This window comes from Liolophura sinensis, chromosome 6 (assembly GCF_032854445.1).
Source record: "Liolophura sinensis isolate JHLJ2023 chromosome 6, CUHK_Ljap_v2, whole genome shotgun sequence".
NCBI classification, from domain to species: Eukaryota; Metazoa; Mollusca; class Polyplacophora; order Chitonida; family Chitonidae; genus Liolophura; species Liolophura sinensis.
Genome location: NC_088300.1, coordinates 5036171 through 5055676, shown reverse-complemented (window position 1 = coordinate 5055676; position 19506 = coordinate 5036171). Strand labels below are relative to the sequence as shown.

General features: G+C 39.5%; 1 protein-coding gene across 1 annotated transcript in view; it reads right to left on the bottom strand.

Moving 5' to 3' along the window:
* The window catches only part of LOC135466197 (mitogen-activated protein kinase kinase kinase 9-like), a 41701-nt gene that overhangs the window by 16186 nt on the left and 6009 nt on the right, over nucleotides 1-19506 (bottom strand). The window contains exon 2 of the mRNA XM_064743591.1: nucleotides 5558-5658. Coding sequence (XP_064599661.1) covers nucleotides 5558-5658 — 101 coding nt within the window. The remainder of the gene's footprint in view (nucleotides 1-5557; nucleotides 5659-19506) is intronic.

Here is a 19506-nt window from a genome sequence, read left to right as displayed (position 1 = left end):
GACAAACAGACCCAACAGCATTGCAATTTTGAAGTGTGATTTCCATAGCGTTTTTTCACGTGTGTCGAAGGTAGCACTATCAAATTTTAATGGTTCACGAAGAACAATGCAGAACAGTGCTACAAGAGTTCAATGCCTAAAAGAAACAAAATCTGAGTCTTCTTTTAAACTTTAAAGGTCTAAGGTGAAAACTAAAAACACAAATGAAAATTTGAACATTCTGTTTTTTAAAACATTTTCAACAACAAAAAATGCAGCAATTTGCATAATATAAAAAATAGATTTACTACAGGTACATTTTCCGAAATCACACTGAATAAAAGTCAGCTTTGTTCAGGCATAGGGTGGAGCGATGTTTCTCTGAATAAAACTGAAAAATGCCAGATCAAGCACACCATTTTCGATGCTCTCGATCAGACCACAAGCAATGTAGAATTGATTTCGACGGTAAATATCCTTTGAATTCAAGACAGTTGAATTAATATGTAAGCAAACATATACTATACTGACCTCAGTAACGTTTTCCGGAATCTGGTTGTTGACTTCAGGCATATTTTGATGGCCAAGATTAAGTGATGTCTTCTTCAAAATTCTGTGGCTGGTGAGATAATCTCATGAAGTCTCGGACTGCTGCGTGATCAAGCGAAGCCAGGGCATAATTCTCAAGCCTGACTGAGCGAGAACAATAGAACTTCATATCCCTCCGTCTATCTTAATCCAAGGTTTAAGGCAGTGGTTTTGTCTGTTTCTGGACAGATTCTTATGCCTTTTTATAAACCAGCGGCATTGCTTTTGGGAATTTATGACTGTGTCCATATGTGGAAAAACAGAATCTTTAAATTTCAAGTTTTTTCAACTGACTTTTTGGGGAAAAAAAACCCTTGAAATTTTATGACACATATTAATTTCATTGTATACTTGTGATATTTTCATGAAGGCTGTCCAGTTCTAGATTTGACACTGACAACAATATGCTGTTTAACACTGGTCACATAAAATATTCACGTGCATAAAAAATCTGCTAGAAATCTATCTGCACTTTTCGCATTGTTTGCCACAAGGCTGACACAACTACATGTAGGTAGGTTAGCCATGGATCCGTGCTTGCAGGTACATGTTGCATTGCAGGTAAGTAGGATATCTCAGGTAGAAGCTGCTACATAACCAAGAGGATTAGGTAACCACAGACTGTAGGATTGTCAGCTGTCCCAACCTGTCTCTCCATACAGACCTCGGACATGCTGTTAGCAGGCAATCCCACAGTAAACATTACACTCCCTGCACGACAGGTAAGCTTCAGGACACCAACTATAGGTCTGCTATGTTAAACCTTTGTAAGGCTGTACAAGCCCCCACCCCCAGGAATACTAAGGCCTGCTTATATGTACCTACTACCTGTAATTACACAGCACACAACAGATATATTACGATACCAATGAAGCACTTAGCAAGTATTTCTTGCATGGACGCAATGTAATCATCATTTACATGTATGTATGTATGTATGTATGTATGTATGTATGGGCTGTACCTGGATAGGTCTGCCAGCAACCTGCAGATGGCCGTGGGTTTCACCCAGGATCTGTCCGGTTTCCTCCTACCATAATGCTGGCTGTCGTTGTATAAGTGAAATATTCTTCAGTGCCGTTTAAAAACGAAAGACAAATAAAATAAATCCAATATATATATATGTGTAACTACTTTAAAAAGAATACGCTCTATTTTAAATGTCATAGAAATGAAAGCATTGAAAATTTTAATTTAATGAAGACAGAATGATGAATATTGACATATAGTTACTTATCTACACATATACATATTCATGTCTCTTATGACACTTGCGTTGAGAATATTATTGGAGTATAATGCTTCATTTTTGATGTGTGTGTCGCGGGGTGGGGAGGTGGGAAGGGATTGATTGTGTTGAAGAATATCAATCAAACTTTTTTTTACACCCTACTGTGTGTATGGGCGGTGTCTAGTGTGTATGGGTGGTGTCCAGTGTGTATGGGCAGTGTCCAGTGTGTATGGGTGGTGTCTAGTGTGTATGGGTGGTGTCAACTAGGCGTGGGGGTGGGGGTGGGGGTGGGGGGGTGGTGAAGGATACTGGACTATGCCACTATGGTACAACTTTTATTATCTATACTGTGTCTAGTGTATGGGTGGTGTTAGAAAGTGAGTGTGCAGGGGGAGAGGGAAGTGACAATGATACAGGACACTTTACACTGTGTCTAGTGTGTATGTGTGTGTGTGTTTGTTTTTGGTGGGGGGGGGGGAATGTGCTCAATGTGGAGGATACAGAAGAACAATATCGATATCACTGTACATTATGTGTTTGTTGTATATGTTGGTGGGGGGAGGGCATACAAAGGGGGGGATCAATAAACAATTTCCATATTAGATGTTTGGTGTGTGTAGTGAATGTTGGGGGGGGGGGGGAGACTATGTGAAAGATACTAAGGAGGAGGCATTACCATTGACATCATGCTACTGTAGTACGAGTGGGGGGAGGAAAAGGGGGCAGCAGTAAGACTGAGGATATTAAGACAACTGCTTGCCTGTAGAACAGGTTTGTCAGGCCAACCAGGCCGATGAGTTCTGTGTATAGAGACAGAATACTATGTGGTATAATTACACCTTACAGGACATGCAAATCAGCTAGATTAAAATGCACATTTATCATCAGCTGGTTGTTCAGCTAACACAAACCTGCAGAACACTGACATACCACATGCTGCAGGATGCTTAAAATCAAGGCTGTTTTGTTTTAAGGTTAGCTAAGAAAAGCAATAACCAAATTAATGCACCTGGACAAAATGATGACAGTAATAAACATGCATACTGACAAAGTCGGACAGCTATATATTGTTGGCAAAAAGACTTCTTTGTTTTTTAAATTTTTTTACATCCCCGCTCCCCACCACATATACACACACATTATTTCCACAATGACCAGAAACCAAACTAACATTTGGGAAATAGATAAATATCTAAATGAGTACATATAACATACTGGTACATGTAGTACACATCTATACATAGGAAGAGTTTGGTGACATTACAAATCTCCCTGAAGGAAAAGAGTAAACAAACAGAAGTTATTAATAATTTTCCCACTCTTCCCACCAATAACAAGGTATTACTTCGCTAAGGTACATGTCCATGATGTCAAGTGCTTGTGATGTCAACACCCCTGGGTATTTGATGTATTAGGAAAGCTAATACAGGCATAACCCCATCCAGAACATGTGTGGATACCTGGTACCTATAGGACCTCTAGTGTCACAGCCAGTGCTTTATCAATGGTACCAGGTAGGCGGCTGTCAATTAGTGTTTGTCAACAGGCCTTACGATAACCTTAAAAACCTTAGAACATGTCCTGGTCCAGCTGTGTGGTTAACCAGGTACCCACCAGGAGGCCAGCTCTTGAGGGTTTAGTAGGGGAGGGGCCAAGGTTAGGCTGACAGATCCCATAGTAAATACAGTTGTAATGACTCCAGTATAACACTCAGCATACAAGACCAACTTCAAAGTGGCCAGTTTACCTTGGCTTGTTAGGCATAAGTCCCCTCACTAGTCTTGTATAGAAATATCCATGTGTAACAGCTGATCTACACTGAGTTTTCTTTTAAAGTTTGATCTCACATCTACACCAATGGGTTTGTGTCCCTGAAGAGAAATAAATTAACAAGGATTCAAACTGAGAAATCTATGTGCATGCACGTTCAATTTGTCAAATCCTCCTGAAAGCATTAGCTTAAGCTCATAGAGAGGATGAGTAAAAAATGTATGCTCTAACTGAATAGATATATGTATGGTATAACAACGCCCATTACAACACATTTACTACATGTACTCACACCAAATATGGGACATTTCTACAGAATATTGCTTTATTTCCTCACATGTAACTTTCAGCTCCCAAAGTGAACATAAAGTCTGCAACTACATATACATAGAAAATGATATAGGACACAAGTATCATAGAAAAGATATGTAAAAAAATTGAACAGAGTTTTTGAAAGCCAAGAAGTTCTGTATTGGGGATATGGTACTGACGGGTAATTCACTCCGAGCAGCCATGATGTAGAAGCCCTTATCAACTTGGCCAATCACTAGCGCTGAAAGCGTCATGTGATAATTGGCTGTCGCGTCAGAAAAACCTATTAGCTCCCGATTGTCAGTGTGGTTTCTTATAGTGGATAGACAGATATCGATGCAATAAATTGGATTTTTAAGTGTTAAACGGGTGCATTTTGGACCACACATTAATCAGCAGACAACGGAGAAAGGCTGCCCAAGTCACGATGCATACATGTTGGGCAGAAGGCTGCAGCTAATTTGTCAGGGTGAGTTAGCAATGAAACCACATCTCGAGAGTCATTGCTTGAAGAAAAATATCCTGACTGCATTATCTTTCCTTAGCATAATCAGATTTATTACGAAACTATCTTCCCAAAATTTGAATGAAAGAGTCTGTTATCAATCAGGAGGTCCTGCTATGTTCGGCGAATTCTCTGATGTGGGAATAGTCAGCTAGGCCTAATCCTTACACCCATGCAGGACAAGGGTGAGCAGGACGGCTAAAACATGACTAAATTCCCTGAAGTCGGTACAGCCACCTGGGCCAAATGCTTACACCCATGCAGCAGGAGGATGAGCCGGACTGCTAAAACACGATGCTTGTGTCCACGAACATCTCCCTGACCGAGCGCCAAAATAAAATAAACATCGGCCCTTTGATCACAGAACAGAACTGATACTCTTTGGTTGGGTACCAGGCGTTTTTGTTTATATCTTCTCATTGTCACAATGTTTAATACCGATGGTACGGGAGAGCTCCTAGGCTTGTGACGTCACTCTAGATAGCTAAATGGCGTCACCAAGTCAGTGGCTTGGTACTGACAATTGCTTGCTATTTATTTTGTTGATAAGCAGTGTAGAATTTTAAAAATATTTTTAGAACATTTCTGGAATACTACTTTTTTATAAATTAACTCAGATATAGTGGCTGACTTTATTTTACTTTAAATGTAACTATGTACACCCTACAAAATGATGCTAAATGCAATTTGTGCAGATCCATAGATGCTCACATTAAAACTTTGGTTGCCATACTGTTTTTATTACTGCTAATATAGGAAAGGAGTACTCCCTGAATTTAAATTGACATAATACACTGACTTTCTTGTAGCTAAATAAAGAACAAGTACATGTAGGCCTACACCCTGAATGTTTAATTTAACACAATTATCTTATTAATATACACTGATTTATAATGAATTAATGTACATGAACAATAGAAGTTGTTTTTTTGTTTTTCATTTAAAGAATCCTGATGTATTTTTGCTGCACTTAACAGTGAAACACATTCCCAAGCTGATTTGTTACATCAACTAGAACTACTAGAACGTGAAATTTGATTCCCACGTACATGTGGTAATACAGAGCGAGTCTTGATCAGAAGTGTCCAGGGTGAAGAGTGTACCTTGACATCAGCATTCCTACATAACTCTCTCTCTCCTCAGGTATTCCTGCTATGCACCTTCAATTCAGCCCATATATCAGACGCCCCCAAGCTGTACGAACAGCATCTAATTAAGTCATCTGCCAAGGACTGTGCAGATATGACCTTGTCCAGCAGATACCCCGATTTACCTGAGCGTCCCCATGCAGGCACATAAGTCACCACCACAAACATATCTGCCTTGTCTTTTCATACATGTACACACCTATCACTGTACAAAATAAACCAATACTAAATGTCTAGTAATCAGAACATTTTTGACTTATATAAACTTGAGATGTTATTTCTCTTGATACTTGATCTAAATATTACACATACCTGTACCATACAAGAGAAAAAATACAACGGCTGGAAAAGGCTTGGAAAAGAGCTCGCCTCAAGGAGACACATGAATGCAAAACTTCAGCTCAATACATAAGGTACTGAAGTCATGAATTTGGTAATTTACGGTAATTGATATGCATACAGAGCTTCAGCAAATGATCTCATCCCACTCATGTCATTGTGCTTTACATGCATGCAAACTTCAGCTCAATACATTCTGTACTTTTTGAGATACATGTATCACCCCTTGCCTAACATTTACTTTAACACTGATTCTAATACACAATACACAGTCGTGAATTTTGTAATTTATGGTACTTGATATGCACACAGCCAATCAATAATGGAACATCCCCCTTGGGTTATAGCACTCTACATATGTGCAAAACCGGAGTTCAGTACATGGAGTTCTGTTTAAGATAGCAGCCCTAACATTTTGTTTAACACTGCTTTCCCTTTTATTGGTTGCTGACGCTCACAGGATGAAATATTATAAAGGTACACCTGTACTCTGTAGAGGCGAGCCCAAATTATGGCAAACCAAGGACAATTACTCTAAATTTCTCAAAAAATATGTTATCATTAATGTGGTATATTAAAAGTGTACATGTATATTACAACCACTAGTAAGGTTGTCCTTTGGAGATTAAGTGCATACACATGTAAGTATATAAATACATGTAACCTGTAGCGATGTAAGGCTGTGATTTGTGCCTTACAACATCCTGAATTACACTGTAGTGTGTTTAAAGGTATAGCAGTCTGATGAATTGCCGAGGGATTTCATTTAACACCTCTCAGCACATCTTTATTGCCTATGCTAATCAGAATCACATGTGGGTTAGATTCTCCAACCTCAGAGACCATTAATTTTTACACACACATGAATTAGTCCTTGTAACCACTGCACAAAGTTTATATCATTTGAAGTCAGTGGCAGACCTACACTACACTTATGTAGGTAACTTTTCAAACAAGATTGCATGCTGAGAATCTCACCACAACCAACCATCTTATCAGCAAAGAATCCCAATGTATTAGCATAAGTAAGTCTCATCAGCATAGGCATGCATTATCCAAATAATATACACAGTGTGTATCAAAATTCACATGTTCTATCAGCATGACCATCACTCAGCATTAGAGTTACGCTTGTAAAATTCTCACATAAGGCAGTTCATGTTTCACATTTCAAACTGAACACAACCCAACAATCCCTGCAGTTGACCTTCACTCTACTGCATCAGTAAGCTTACTTCAGGGCACTGCTCACTGCAAGGTGCACAGGAGAAGGACACATGAACAATGGGACAAGGAACAGTGGCACAGGGAACAGTTAAGAATGGCACGGGGAAGAGTGAACAGTGGTACAGGGAACAAAGGCACAGGGAACAGGGAACAGTGGCACAGGACACACAGAACAGCGGCACAGGCCACACGGAACAGCGACAAAGAACACAAGACACAGAAAACAGTGGCACAGAACACAGGGAACAGTGGCACAGAACACAGGGAACAATGACAATGGACAACGAGGATAGAGACAAGGGACACCAGGAACAATGACAAGGGACACCAGGAACAATGACAAGGGACATCAGGAACAATGGCAAAGGACATCAGGAACAATGGCAAAGGACACCAGGAACAATGACCAGGGACACCAGGAACAATGACAAGGGACACCAGGAACAATGACAAGGGACATCAGGAACAATGGCAAAGGACACCAGGATCAGTGAAAAAAGGACCTCAGGAACAAGGACACCAGGAACAGTGAAAAAGGACACAATGAGGAGCACAGGAGCATAGATCACTGTTACACATCCTAGTACAGCCAGCCATAGATGTTCATGCACTCTCTCTTCCCTCTGTAATTGAAATTACCACCACACTGCATCAAATATAATCACAGAACAATAATCATAGGAGCACAAATAGTTGTGCAGCACACATGGAGCGTAGCACACTTACCATGTGAACTATATACTGCATCCATGTACATATATGTATATAATGGTTATTAATAGACACAAGATCTAATCAGCCTGACATATATAACAGTCCAGGCTCTATCCCCTTCGTAATTACATGATCCGGCTTATACAGTTACTTATCCGACTGTCATCATTCAGGTCAGGACTGTTTTTAGTGACACTTCCTTTTTACCACTAAAATCTGATCTCCACACCTAAAATTTATGGCTTTAAATTTGCTAATTAGTAAGCGATAAATCTTATAGCTTTCAAGTACAATCTAGTCCAGGACCCAAAGTTATGGATAGCAACAAATGAAACTGGAATACGTACTACACTCTACTGGATCAAAGGCTACACACTTGACGAATCAAGAATGTACATATAGTTGTTGACAAACAATGCTTGTGGGTACATGCTCTAACACAAAGTCATTTAACTTGATGATTCATTACTCCTTTGATGACAGCTAAGAATTTATTCAAAATATATCTGTAATGCCCAAAAGTAGCTTCATATAATGGGATAAGATCACATACTTTACATGACTCTAAAGATTTAAGAAATAATGGATGCACCCAGAGTCGATCAAAATTTCTGTCCATAAATGCAAACATCTAGATCAATACCTACATCTAAGTATGTTAATATGACCGGGGGTATGACCGGAGGGGTATCTCCGGCCATAAGTCTGTCAGGTCTGTCAGGTCTGTCAGCAACCTGCAGATGGCCGGGGGGCTTTGCCCAGTTTCCTCCCATCATAATGCTGGCCACCGTCATATAAGTGAAATATTCTTGAGTACGGCGTTAAACACCAATCAAATAAATAAATCAATCAATCAATCGCTAAGTTGTCCAGTCATTGTCCGTTATGCGGTCACGTCAACGGAACAATAGAACAATAGAAACACTCCAAGCCCTGTCAACAATGATAAATTTATTATAAGTGTAACACGGGAAGTGATCAGGACTCAGAGGTCCTTGTTGAATCACTCTCCAGCCCGATCCTAACTTGTCCCTCTAGAAGAGGGCACTGTTTTAATATAATCTCTAACAATACAAAGCTTGATTAACCAGAGGTAACCATCTGGTTGTCATGATGAATTTGTGATTGTCAGTCTGAAAAAGCACTGAGACAGAGATAATCTTCTTAATCTATAAACGTTAGTCTTTGGGAAATCACTCTCAGACACTTAGTATATTACATTCAATTTTACATACTGACTTCATTATAAACTAATTAGCTACCCTTGTGACATAGGTACAAGTAAAATGAACGACAATTCTTTGACTGGTCATATTACTGTCTCCATGTGTACACTTTCTAGGAGAACAATGTCACATACATGTACTTCTCCATCCCAAGACTCCAAGTACAGGTTAAGACATGCGTGTTGCACTGGATTCCAACAGGCACTCCACCTTTATCCTCATTATCACTGTTTTCTACACTGAAAAGAAATATATTTTTCAATTTCTTAATATGCAGATTTCCTGCACCTTACATGACCTTAACACTATCCCTGATTTGATATACTAGTAGATGATAAATGTAGAAATATATTTCTATAAGACGATTACAAGGAATAGTTTGTGCCACAATGAATCTCACACCTTTCAAAAACTACAATTTTATGTTTTTCCACTGAATACCAAATACTTAGTGTACCGAGCTTTTAACTACATGATGGATAATGATAAGTAAGTAAAGGAATGCTTCAGCTTCAAACATGCCTCAGTTTATTTTATATGGATCCATCATAATCTGAATAACATGTCATTTGTAGGTTCAACTTGAGAATCAAACACTGGGTATCAACACAACTGAGGCAAGCATTCTGGAAAAATTGTTCCCACAGTGTACACCCCCATACAGTTTGAGGCTTCAAAATATCATGTACTTGTGTAGATGTCAATGCACATAAATATATCCAAAATGGAAACAATTTTGTTGAACATACATAAGACAGTTCGAATTGCAAATCTTGGTACATAATAAGCCATGTACTTAGTTCGAATTGCAAATCTTGGTACATAATAAGCCATGTACTTAGTTTCTTGCAACTAAATGTTTGTGAGCATTTCTGGATGATGTACTTTAGTAATTTTGACAGCCTATTGACTATGACAGGCCTGTATTTGGCAGACACACAGTTGTGTGATAGAAGAGGGTTATCAGTTACACTGGGGGGGGGGGGGGGGCAGGACAACCCGAGATCATTAGGAAAAGCAGCCAACATCACAGTCAGCCCTCTACATGCTTCAGGGGGTCACTGCCTTCCACTCTAACCTAGCAGAGGGCTAATATATTTCAGCAACTGAGCAAGATGCCATGGAGCCACTACCAGTACTACCATATACTACAGCAACTGAGCAAGATGCCAATGGCCATGGAGCCACTACCAGTACTACCATATACTACAGCAACTGAGCAAGATGCCAATGGCCATTGAGGCACTACCAGTACTACCATATACTACAGCAAATGAGCAAGATGCCAATGGCCATGGAGCCACTATCCTTACTACCATATATTACAGCAAATGAGCAAGATGCCAATGGCCATGGAGGCACTACCAGTACTACCATATACTACAGCAAATGAGCAAGATGCCAATGGCCATGGAGACACTACCAGTACTACAGCAAATGAGCAAGATGCCAATGGCCATGGAGACACTACCAGTACTACCATATACTACAGCAAATGAGCAAGATGCCAATGGCCATGGAGACACAACCAGTACTACCATATATTACAGCAAATGAGCAAGATGCCAATGGCCATGGAGACACTACCAATACTACCATATATTACAGCAACTGAACAGGATGCCAATGGCCATGGTGACACTACCAGTACTACAGCAACTGAGCAAGATAACCAATGGCCATTAAGACACTACCAGTACTACCATATACTACAGCAACTGAGCAAGATGCCAATGGACATGGAGGCACTACCAGTACTACCATATATTACAGCAACTGAGCAAGATGCCAATGGCCATGGAGACACTACCAGTGCTACCATATACTACAGCAACTGAGCAAGATGCCAATGGCCATGGAGACACTACCAGTGCTACCATATATTACAGTAAATGAGCAAGATGCCAATGGCCATGGAGACACTACCAGTACTACCATATACTACAGCAACTGAGCAAGATGCCAATGGCCATGGAGACACTACCAGTACTACCATATACTACAGCAACTGAGCAAGATGCCAATGGCCATGGAGACACTACCAGTACTACCATATACTACAGCAAATGAGCAAGATGCCAATGGCCATGGAGACCCTACCAGTATTAACAGTACATCTTGCATGTACATACACCGTCACAAATATCATTAAGCAGTCAACTTCAAAGTTAGATGCTGTACATGTGGTTACACACTCGATAGAAGATTACTCTCCTGCTGAAACAACCCAGAGGCCTCTCATCAATGTGGCTGCTGTGATTTCAAGTCAAGCTCATGCTGGCTGTACATGGAAAGGTCTTCTAGCAACCCATGTATTATTGTGAGTTTCCACCGGGCTCTGCCTGGTTTCATCTCACCATAATGCTGGCTGCTGTTGTAAACATTCTTGAGTACAGCATAAAACACCAATGAAATAAACAAATAAATAAATAAATCCAGCGGAAACATGGCATACTAAAAGCATGAACACAGGCTCTAAAGCATACATGTACATGTTACTACCTTAAATACCCAAGGAAGCATAACAGCTTACTCAGACTGTTATGTATCGCATTAAAGAGCTGTGGCCTGTGACACATAAGATCCCAGCCTTAAACATAAGACCCCAGCTGCCACATACATGGACAAATAACAATGTGTCTTAAGATAAAAGGATACTGAAAACAAAGTATAAAACAAAGAATATGTTTCTATGCTAAATAAAGAAAATTATGCCCTGGAAAAATTCATTTTGCAGGTATTTTTATAACTGTTAATTACCCCTCTATATTATGCATATTTTCTGTCAACGATCAATTTTTTTCAGAAATTACATCATTGTTGATCTTGCTCAGAACTTGGTGGACACCCTCGAAGTGCCCGGAGCCTGGTGAACCATGTCACTACAGTGTGGGCAAGGTGACGTGTACACAGATACTGCATGGCTTCTTTGGGCCAGCTTAGCACCCCCTGTGCGCCCCTACACCCGCCCGTATTCAGTCTGTTCCCCACACCCCCACACTCATTTGGCCAGACCTGTTCAGTCTGTCCACCACAGAGTTCTTTTTAAACAAGGATTATCGTTGATGTCACTACTGGAAGCTACTTAATTTCACAATTAAAGTAAAAGCTGATTAATGCACATGTACCTGCAAATATCCACATCCACTGAGCCTGGACATGGTTAAATAACAGCAACTTTGGTAGAGTAGATGCACCCAACTGCTGTCTGCTATGCTTGTGTTAAGCTAGCTGATGTTAGGCCTGAAGAGCAGCATAATGATCTGGCAAAACCAAGTCAAAGATTCAAGAACAGCCAGATAAGCATTACAAGTATTTCATGTCAAATACATGTATACAATACTGACCAAAAAGCACTAACATGCATGCTCCTAATAATGTACAGACTAATGCAGTGGGCAGTGTTATGTCGATATATCAGTCCTTAAAAAGTTTAATATTGTGATAGGCCTACTGGTAAAGTGAAAAGCATTCCCTATTGTCATAGCAAGCAACTGCAAGAAAAAAGGAGATGCATGATGAAAGGTTTCTGAGTAGCATTTAGATGTTGGGTCATAACACAAACTGAGTGCACGTAGCCATTCTATGGATAACACAAGCATTTGTATCTCAATGTAGTCCTACTTCTTCGCTGGTGCCCACACCTTTCTCTGGTCAACACACCCATTACTTCACATGCTACGGACATCTCTACCACAGATGTTTTAAAACAATCCATTGCCTCTACCTACTACAAGCTTAGTAATGCGAAGTGCTTGGCCCACCCATAGCGGTCAGGATAGAAAACTGGCCCAGGGCTGAACCTGCTTCAATAAAAGATAACCAACAGTAAACCTATTGCTATGCCATCTTGATGTATTAAGAGTAGATGTCTACATGATACTATCTTACACACCCATGTCTTACAGACATTATAACTACTAACAGTGAGACAATGTCAGATATTGCTCAGTTCCCTTGGTGACTACATAATACATGAGGGCAATTATCTGTCCATGCAAAGGTTTTACACCATATATATCTTGCCATAAATAACAACAGTGTGTCTGGGTGCCTGAGATAAAAATGTTGGCAAGGGGCATATTTTCCAGGCAGAGTTAGAGGTAAACAATGAAGGTTTCCACCTTCAAGTTCAATTCTCTCTGAGAATCCAGCCAAAAAAAACTTTTTTTTCTGTTACCAGATGTAAGTATAACATAAACCTCCTGTACAAAAACATTTTTAATCTAGATTTCAGGGTGTGGATCTTAATAAAAACTAGTTCATAACACATACAAACACAAAAAATGAAAATGTAAACATCTGAAAACATCTGCATGATCTACTGCGAGCATGTTTGTACCATGCTTGTGTTGCTGAGGGGAGAGTGATGTATTGGTAGATATGCAGCCATAAGGTCAAATATGGCTGACAAAGTGTGAGTGAGGGGGTGGGAGGGTGGAGTACTAGCTGTCCTTACCTCCCTGACTGAACCTGATCTCAGCACTGGGCAAACCCTCAGGCCACAGCTTATTCTGTTTTTTTTTGTTCATCTGGTGATTTCTGGTGGCCTTAGATAAGCCTGTCTGTCTTGCCTTGCTGTCTGAGTGACAGCCAGCTGCCTTCCCTGACAGGCCTAAATACAGGGTAACTGGTAACTCTACAAACTATTTAACCAATACATATATTCAACACACTCCTGTTTCAAACCATTTGTTGCCTTTCAAAATCACTGAAAGACCACTGAAACAGACAGGGAGAGAGAATACATCATGTGTGGAGCTTTTGAAACATTGTCAATGATACAGTACCAGGGCTACCCTACACTGTATCAACATATACACATGCATGTTGTAGCCCAAGATTTCACAAGTTCTGACCTGAATAAACACTGACACACTGCTCTGTTTATGGTGTGTTCTGAAGATCAACATAATCCTAGCCTTGATACTGGGCATAATCCTAGCCTTACACGGTAGAAAAGCAGGATGATACTGGACATAAACCTAGCCTTGATACTGGGCATTGTCCTAGCTTTACAAGGTAGAAAAGCAGGATGATACTGGACATAAACCTAGCCTTGATACTGGACATAATCCTAGCTTTACAAGGTAGAAAAGCAGGATGATACTGGACATAAACCTAGCCTTGATACTGGGCATAATCCTAGCCTTACAAGGTAGAAAAGCAGGATGATACTGGACATAAACCTAGCCTTGATACTGGGCATAATCCTAGCCTTACAAGGTAGAAAAGCAGGATGATACTGGACATAAACCTAGCCTTGATATTCAACATAATCCTAGCCTTACAGGGTAGAAAAGCAGGATGATACTGGACATAAACCTAGCCTTGATACTGGACATAATCCTAGCTTTACAATGTAGAAAAGCAGGATGATACTGGACATAAACCTAGCCTTGATACTGGGCATAATCCTAGCCTTACAAGGTAGAAAAGCAGGATGATACTGGACATAAACCTAGCCTTGATACTGGGCATAATCCTAGCCTTACAAGGTAGAAAAGCAGGATGATACTGGACATAAACCTAGCCTTGATACTGGGCATAATCCTAGCTTTACAATGTAGAAAAGCAGGATGATACTGGACATAAACCTAACCTTGATACTGGGCATTGTCCTAGCTTTACAATGTAGAAAAGCAGGATGATACTAGACAGAATCCTAGCCTTGATACTGGACATAATCCTAGCCTTACAAGGTAAAAAAGTGGCATGTATTAAAGCACAAATTCCCAGGAGTCAAACTGTTTAAAGTGAAACACAGAATATACAATTTATGTAGCAATGCACTTTTCCAGCTACTTGAATCTTTTACAGTATGTAAGTTTTGAAGTGTCATACTGTAAATCAATCACTAGCTTTCATTATTTATTATTTTTCTGATATACAGACTAACTTTTCTGCACACTAAATCGATATATATGAAGTTGAACAAAATTATGGATAATGACTACATGTAATCTACATATATTTTAGAGCCATGTCAAACGATACATACACTTAGCCATAAAGAAATTTGAAAATGAAGTTAAGACTTGAAAGCTGACGATAATGACAATTAGGCTGTAGACAGGCATGTGTCGTACTTAACAATTTTTCAGTCATATGACGACGAAGGAATCATTAGGGTGTAAGTGATGTGCCTCCTTGTTGCAGGACAGATTTCCACCGCTTTTTTATATAGTGCTGCTTCACTGAGACGACTTACCGAAGGCAAGTAAGCGGCCCCGCCTGAGCCATTATACTTATACGGGTCAACCAGTCGTTGCACTATCCCCCTCATGCTGAACGCCAAACGAGGAAGCTGCAACTTCCTCTTTTAAAGTGTAAGGTGTGACTTGACCCAGGATTGCTTCTGGATCTACTGGTCCCGAAGCGGATGTTCTACCAACTGTGCTATCCGGGCCGGCAGGCGATTATTTGAGTGGTGTATATGTATGTATAGATAAGGAAAGGAGGTGGTTATTGCAAACTGTTATCTGGGTAAAAAAAGAAAAGAAAAATGAGCTATGTGTTTTGTTTTTTTGAGTGGGGTGGGGTGGGGTGGGGTGGGGTGGAGGTGGGGGTGGGGGGTTTAGATGATAACTCCAAACACAGTGGTCATCATGAAATACATAAAGTTATAGCAAATCTATGGCATTTCTTCACAAAACTAGATGTGCAGTATACACCCCTCTGCCTTCAGCAATTGCCCACAGCTCCTGAGTGTCCCCTTCTTCTACCACTATGCCACAGAACTACCAATACTGATACATGTACATGATTTTGATAGCACCACGATTGTCATGAGAACTGTTTTATACTGAATGCTATGGTCTAACAAACTGCCAGTCAGACAGATGAACAGACAGACAAACACCAATGGTATAGTTTTTAAGAGATCATTTCCTCCACCACAACATAAGTTGTCTGGGCTCAGAGTGAAATAAGCCAGACTCAGCTGGTCTGCTACATGCTTACAGCCTCAACTGGGTCACGTTAAGACATGCTCTATAAGTACACATAATACTATAAATTCTCACCAAGCCAGAAACCTGGCAACTTACCCTCCTAAGATCTACTCAGCCTTAGGTTCTCCACCACACAAAGAAACATGTTCAGCAAGGTACAAGTTTTTGTGCAAATATGTGCTTTCATGCCAAACTACATTCACACACACCGGAACTTTTTCAGGTGAAAAAACAAATATCTACCAGTTGAAGAAATTCATCTCTCACATGATCTGTGATGGCATATGTTCATATCTTTTGCCAATCAGTAAAATACATGCAAATCAATGCACAGATATGCAGCAACTACAGACACTAGTAAACCATTTTATATACATGTTGCAATACTATATACACATTCAGAATTGTGCACAAAATGCAACATAATGCTACAAAATAAATACCAGGCATCTCCCTAAGGAATACCTAGCCAATAGTAGATTATTCCACCTTGGTTCCAGACTGTCTTGGGGTTAAAAAACACAGCAATAATAACTGTAAACATGATGTCTTTACTTTTTGATGATAACAATACTTTTAGTATGACAAAGCTAGATGTAATAGCTCTGGCATACTGAGACTTTATCTTAGCCATGTATTTTTATACTGCTCCGACAAATCTGTACACAGCATACCAATTCTCCTCTTAGTTTCTAGGGTTATGCTTTTTGAGGCATTTTGAACTCTGATGGGTCAGCTAAAGTGTATGGATGACATCAATTCTACCCTAGTGGTGAAGGCAGTGCAGTACAAACACCCTACAACATCTCATTTTCTTCACTTCTACCTCACTATAAACTAATCAAAACCAGGTATACAGCATGTAGCCAATTGACACACAGGAATGTGACAAGAAGCAAGATTCCACCAATTTCACCATACACCATAAAGACAACTTTAACTATCTATTATAATTACTCGGACGTTATGAATCCCACAGATAACAGTCAGTACTCATGTGGGCAACTACCATGGCTTTTATCCACTAGGATGAGCCCAGCAGTCAATAATGATCTAGGTACCTTAACTTTCTACAATAGCTTACATACACGTAGACCAAGTACAAACAGCAATAAGTGCCATTAGACTGCAGTTGAATTGTCACTCATTCCTTTCATGAACATAGCAGAAGTTTATTACTGATCTGAACATCATTGAGCATCATCATGTTTTCTGACATGATGATCTTGATTTCTTCAAATGCAACAGAGGTATTTTATCCACCAACTATATTTTATTTCATAACATTTGCAACATATAAGTGTACCTCGATGTACATGTAGGCATCTGTCATGTGATGCTACCTACATGTATATTTATGTATACATGAAGTGGACATGTGTATCGATGTATCTTATTAACAGTCAGCCAGGACAAACTATTTACACACGTACTACATCCTATGTACATGTAGTAAACATCATACATTGAACTAAACATTAAATATGTGTTGTCTTCAATTTTCCCAACATAGATGTCCTAAATCTAACCTGCCTTGTACAAGACTTATAAGCCCACCAAAACAATATCATTAGAAATTCAAGAGGCTATTTTGAGTACAAAGGCAGCATTGCTCTGGGTAAGTAGGTCACTCGACATAAACATAGATACAGGCCTGTAGTGAAACAGAACCCAGTCAGATGTCATAAGCGAGACAGAATCTGTTTTAAAAAGGCCTTCATGTGTGTGTATGCCTGCAGGCACAGCTGCCAGAGGGTCACTAGTTTGGAGTTTCACGCATGCACAAATACATGTACATGTATATACACTTACTAAGAGAAGTTTGTAGCCAGTCCTTAGAAGCCTTGAAATACAAATGAATTTATTCATAAGGTAAAGGGCTAAGAAGGCTGTACCAGAGATTTTTGGCAAAAACTCTTCGTTAAGCAAATAAAAATTTCCCTATTTACCAAGAATAGCTGAAATTAATGTCTCTCAGAAGACACAAGACTCGTTCCAGTATTATTTCCTGAATGAAATGATCCTAAAAATGTAAAAAGCGACCCACTGTCATCCACATAAATGATTTCATTAACGACCCACTGAAATCATTACTGATTTGAACAATATGTACAAAGATGAGACTTGTGCCTTTTTATTCTCAATTATTTATGATATTTATATAGTTCTGAATTGACAAAGTATAAACAACTGATCAAGGAAACAATATTAACATGAATTTGATGGTATTACACGCAAGTACACACCAGACTTTAAACCAGTAGACACCAGACTTCAAATAAGTACACACCAGCCATCAAACTAGTATACACCAGACTTCCACATACTATGTAGATGACTGACAAAGTATGAGATAACTACCAGTTCCTGAATGACGGAAATGTATTACAGGAAAGCTTAATTTTCACCTGTACAACACTTTCAATGTTGTGAAGGCTAAGGCTTGAAGACTTAGGACAGCACAAGACAGTTGCAGAGCACAGCAAGAACCCATTACATACCATCATGAACACTAAATGCCTCACAGGTCTTAAAACAACTTTTCATAAAAATCACCACTTTCAGCTTGCTGCCACTACATGAATTTAGTGTAAGGTTTCAGTTCACTTCACATATTAAATTGCTCAGCAGGAGGGTTGTGACTTTAGGCTGTATTAATGAAGAAAAGGTCTGGAAACATAAAGCCAGGAGGCCTGTATATGAAAGCATGAAAGGAGACTGAAGTGTGTTCTTCAACAAATAAACAGGGTGAGGTCTAACTCTCAAAGCCAAGAAGCAAAAAAAAATGTATTTCAGGTGTAAGTTTGAAATTTGACTGTATGAAACCACTGCATTGCAACTTTATTCAAGGATTTTTTATTTAAACATTTAACCAATATTCATTCCCACTAGTGTTAATAACAGCTGAAATCAAGTAAACCTTACAACAATATTCATTGCATCTTACACGTAAATGTCAGGTGTACACAAATTGTACTCATTTAAACGCAACCCATGAAATCCCACACACGAACACCACCAAGTACAAATAAACATGATCTTTAGCACTGATCCAAGAGTACCGGTATATTTATTGAGACAATATCATTATAGATATTATTAACAGTGTGTTGCTTTCAAGCATGAAACACAACATTTCAGTTCAAACCATTATCCTCAAAGTATCCTGGCCTAGTTACAGTGTACACCCCAGTAGCCAGGATATCCCTAGCAGCTGTGTAGAAGTTTGTGATACTAATAATACTTCATGTGGTGTAGCTTGTCACACCTTATCACTGACACTGGAAATCCTTTACCTGCTCAGATTTGTTTGCATCAATTTACATGTACATTGGAGATGAAAAAAATATGAGGAGCTAAGTTTAAGTCCAAAGACCATGCACAGGTAAGTAATCCACACAACACCTGTTGTGTGTTCTGTTAAAGTGTGCTGATGTCATGTAGTACCTGTCTTAAATAATCCTCTTTGATACATAACATGTATGTATGCACATAAGGCCGCACATTCTCTACA